This window comes from Chinchilla lanigera, unplaced genomic scaffold, assembly GCF_000276665.1.
Source record: "Chinchilla lanigera isolate Chin_1 unplaced genomic scaffold, ChiLan1.0 scaffold00029, whole genome shotgun sequence".
Lineage (NCBI taxonomy): Eukaryota > Metazoa > Chordata > Mammalia > Rodentia > Chinchillidae > Chinchilla > Chinchilla lanigera.
Genome location: NW_004955430.1, coordinates 3,843,930 through 3,847,834, shown reverse-complemented (window position 1 = coordinate 3,847,834; position 3,905 = coordinate 3,843,930). Strand labels below are relative to the sequence as shown.

General features: G+C 43.5%; 1 protein-coding gene across 1 annotated transcript in view; it reads right to left on the bottom strand.

Moving 5' to 3' along the window:
• Window positions 1-468: 468 nt before the first annotated feature.
• Window positions 469-3,905, bottom strand: part of Il17rb (interleukin 17 receptor B) — a 15,702-nt gene continuing 12,265 nt past the window's right edge. Inside the window, exons 10-11 of the mRNA XM_005387375.2 lie at window positions 3,331-3,423; window positions 469-1,678 (exon numbers count right to left, since the gene is read on the bottom strand). Of these exons, the coding sequence (XP_005387432.1) occupies window positions 1,047-1,678; window positions 3,331-3,423 (725 nt within the window). The 3' untranslated portion in view covers window positions 469-1,046. The remainder of the gene's footprint in view (window positions 1,679-3,330; window positions 3,424-3,905) is intronic.

Here is a 3,905-nt window from a genome sequence, read left to right as displayed (position 1 = left end):
CTTCTAATAGGTAACTTCAAACAAAAAGTAGACATCAGGTTTGTAGGAATGTACTTTGGTTTCATTTAAAGGTCACTTGTACAAAAAAAGTCAGGATATGAATCTGACTTGGAGCAAGAAGATCCTATGTAAATAACCAAACTACAGTGGTTACACACAGATCAGGTCATCTGGTCAACCAAGATGGGTCCAACTTAGTAACTCCCTAGCCCACCTCCCATGCCCCCAGAGAATCAACCCAGGGCCTTTGCTGAAGGCTATATCCCCTCCCCCTTTTTTAGTTTTTAATTTTTGTGACAGGTCTTCTTAAATTGCACAGGCTGGACTGGAACTTGGCATCCTCCTGCCTAGGTCTCCCCAGAGCACTGGAATTACAGGTGTACCATAGCCAAATTATTCCGCACATTTAGTATCTTAAACATACTTCCGTGTGTAGTAAGAGTTTTTCTCCCAGGAAGCTAAGTGAAATAGTGAAAAGTTCTGAAATTTAGTCATCATTAATTGAACTTAGAATGTTACAGCGCTAAACAATCTACAGCGCAAGGCATAGACAATTTTTTTTTTTTCGTACCAGGAATTGAACTCGGGACCTTGCACTTGCCAGGCAAGCACTGTGCCACTGAGCTATATCCCTGGTCAGGCCATAGACTATTGAAGACTGGACATCTGGCTGGTTGCTACATTATCTGAATGATTAGTCTTCAATTTTAGATATAAAATTGGTTTACGTTGTAACTATAAATTTAGTTTGAGTTGTTTAGTAATGTTCCTGTAGTTAGTAATGTTTGTAACAATTATTTTCTTGTTTGAGATAGGGTCTTGCTGTGTAACCCAGGCTGGTCTTGAACTGTGTAGTCCAGGTTGGCGTAGAACTCATGGTGATCCTCCTGTCTCAGCCTCCCAAGTGCTGGGATTACCAGCATAGTCCATCACACCCATCTTGTTTGTAACAGTTTTACTGCAGAACATTTTTTAATAAGTAGCCTTAGGCATATGTGTTCAGTTACGGTCTTGCCTATAGGCAGCCTATATGGTAAACTTAGTTGTCACAAAGGTTTCTCCCCAGGAATTGTTGGGTAAGAAGGTTCTGAGTCTTCCCCCTTCTCTTGGGTGGGGTACAAGGGGGAGCAGCTGCTGTGGCCTGCTCGTGGCCGTTTCCCCGCTGACTTGTGCTGCATGACACTGAGAAGTTCAGCGCAGAGAGCAGTGGCTTCCTTCATGAGGCAGTACTTGGGGCAGATGCGGAGAGCGCTGTAGTCGTCCTTGGGATCCGCCCCTCTGAAGTAGACCACTATGTATTTGTGCAGATGAGTCTGGCTGCTTAGATCACTGCAGAAAAGGTTAAAGGCCAGGGGGAACAGGTCTTGAGAGTTCTCCCCAGGGCTGCCCTCGGTCTGGCCACAGGTCCCGTCACACGCAGTACTGACATCATTGGAAAGAAGGAAGATCACTTTATCTGCTGCTTTCTTCTGCGTGGTAAGCCACTGCACAGGACCCATCTCAGCTATTTTCTTTTTCTGCCACTGTTCAAGGATGACCTCACTTCTGCAGTGGTTTTGAAGAAAGTCAGTGAAGTAACAGACGGTGTGTTGGAAACACACTTCAGGTGGGAAGACCACAAGAACCTTAATGAGGGGCAGTAGTGTGGTGGCAGGGAAGGAAACTTTCTTGATCCTTTCTGTGGGGGTGAGAAAAGAATTTGTTACCCGTATATAGATTCACTCTAACTCAAATGGGCATTGATAAATGATCTATAGTAGAGAACAGCAGAGGTGCATCAGGGACCTTTTACTGCCAGACAGGGAGGATAACCCTGATGTTCCTGTTGGACATGGCACCTGGAACACCAATACCTAAACTTTAAAAAGGTTTGAGTGGGCTGGGGTGTAGCTCAGTGGTAGAGCACTTGCCTAAAATACATGAGATCCTGAGTTCACTCCCCAGCACTGCAAACAAAAAGCGAACAAGTTTTAAAAGATACATTTCCTAAGTCCCTGTTACTAAGTCCTCTCAATCATGCTTTATCTTTTCAAATAAAGTCACAGAAACTGCTTAGGTTGAAGGTACTTTGAGGCGGGTAGTTGGAACTTTACTTTTAGTGCTATGTAGAGGCTATCTGACCTGTGCACTTCACCTTTGGGTTTGGTCATCTTCGTGCTTGTTTATACCGTCTTCTACCTGCAGGTGGTAGAGTTTCTTTACAGTTCCATAAAGTTAAACCCCTGGAACTTAACTGTAATTCTGCCTTACACTGTATTATAAAACAGGAACAGTGTATGAAACTAACGTGGTTCAAACAACATCCCCTAAATATAACTATTCCTGAAGCAGAAGGGTCACATGGTTTCTTGGCTTAGAAATAACGTAGAGTTATCCTTGTGTCTACATCACATGCAATACTTTGGGTGCAGCTCTATTTCCTCTTCTATTTGGAGGAAAGGCAGAGTCTTTAATGGATCTGCCACTAGCTGCCTATAAACTCTGATTTTTTTGTCTTTCTCTCTTTATTTATTGGTGGGGGCGGGGAATTGAACCCAGGGCCTTCACCCTGAGCTTTTTTGTGTGTGTGTGAGACAGGGTCTCACTGTGCACTTAAGGCTGGCCTTGAGCTCACTTTGTAGCCCAGGCTGGCCTTGAACTTGCAACAATCCTCCTGCTTCAGCCTCCCCAGTGCTGGGATTACAGGCATGTGCCACCATGCCCGGCTTTATCCTGAGCTTCATACTCAGGCCTAGAGCTTCTAATTTTTTGAGACAGGGCCTCACCACCTCACTACATCAGGACTGGGCTCAGGGCTGCACCACCAAGCTTGGTGTAGTACCCTGATTTCTGTTCAGATACCCAGTGTTGTAGAGTTGGCAGTGACCTTTCCGACTATATGAATTTAAGTGGATATTGTTCTAATGTCTTAGAACTACTTTTAAAAAATAAGAACTAATAGAGTATCACAGGTGAAATGTTATTAGCCATCATTTGCCTGTTTCATACCTGTAGAACCCTCCACAGTAAAAATAAAACAGATGACAGGTAGCCCCAGATCCGCAGGACCTCCCCCTGCTTTAAGCTGGCAGATGTGATGCAGTTATTGCCATACCAGGCTTTGTAGCAGCACGTTAAGGCACAAGTAACTGCTGTCCTAATTCTGGGAAATGCCAACGTGTGATTGTCCCTAGAGGAATCTCCTTTTAAGAGGCTCAAAATGTGGACTTGGAGGTATATCTCTGATAAAGCACTTCCTAACAAGCATGAGACCCTGGGTTCTATCCTTTGTGTGCACATACACACAGTGATTTCCTTATTAGGACATCTTTAAAATATTATACTCCTTACCACGTCTCCACATTAGATAGATCCCAACTGCCAGCATCCATGAGACCACCAGCAGTGCTAGGAGAGCTAGCCAGCCTCCCAGCATGCTTCTGTCTGAAAAAAACTTACAAGGTTATTCACTTCAGCAAAACAAAGCAATTTTTATATACTTATTTTGTTTTTCTTTTTTCTTTCTCTCTCTCTCTTTCTCTCTTTCTTTCTTTCTTTCTTTCTTTCTTTCTTTCTTTCTTTCTTTCTTTCTTCTTGGTTTTTTGAGACAGGGTCTTGCTATGTAGCCCAGGCTGGCTTTAAATTCGCAGCAATCCTCTTGCCTCATTGTTTTCTTTTTATGTCTATCTGGAAATTAAGGTTTTTACTCTATATTTTATAGTACTTTAGATCCCTTTAAAACAAGGGTCAGAAGATCTTCAAGGAGACTCTGATCAGTGTGTTTTCCGTAGTGTCTGGGTCCCTTACTTGGTTCCCAACAGGAGAGGGACCCAGTGAGTTCTGCAGATCTCTTGGGTTTCTTACTCCTTACAGCAGCGTTTTCACTGTGGAACCAGAGTTACATTTGGCTTTTCATTCTTGGTTCT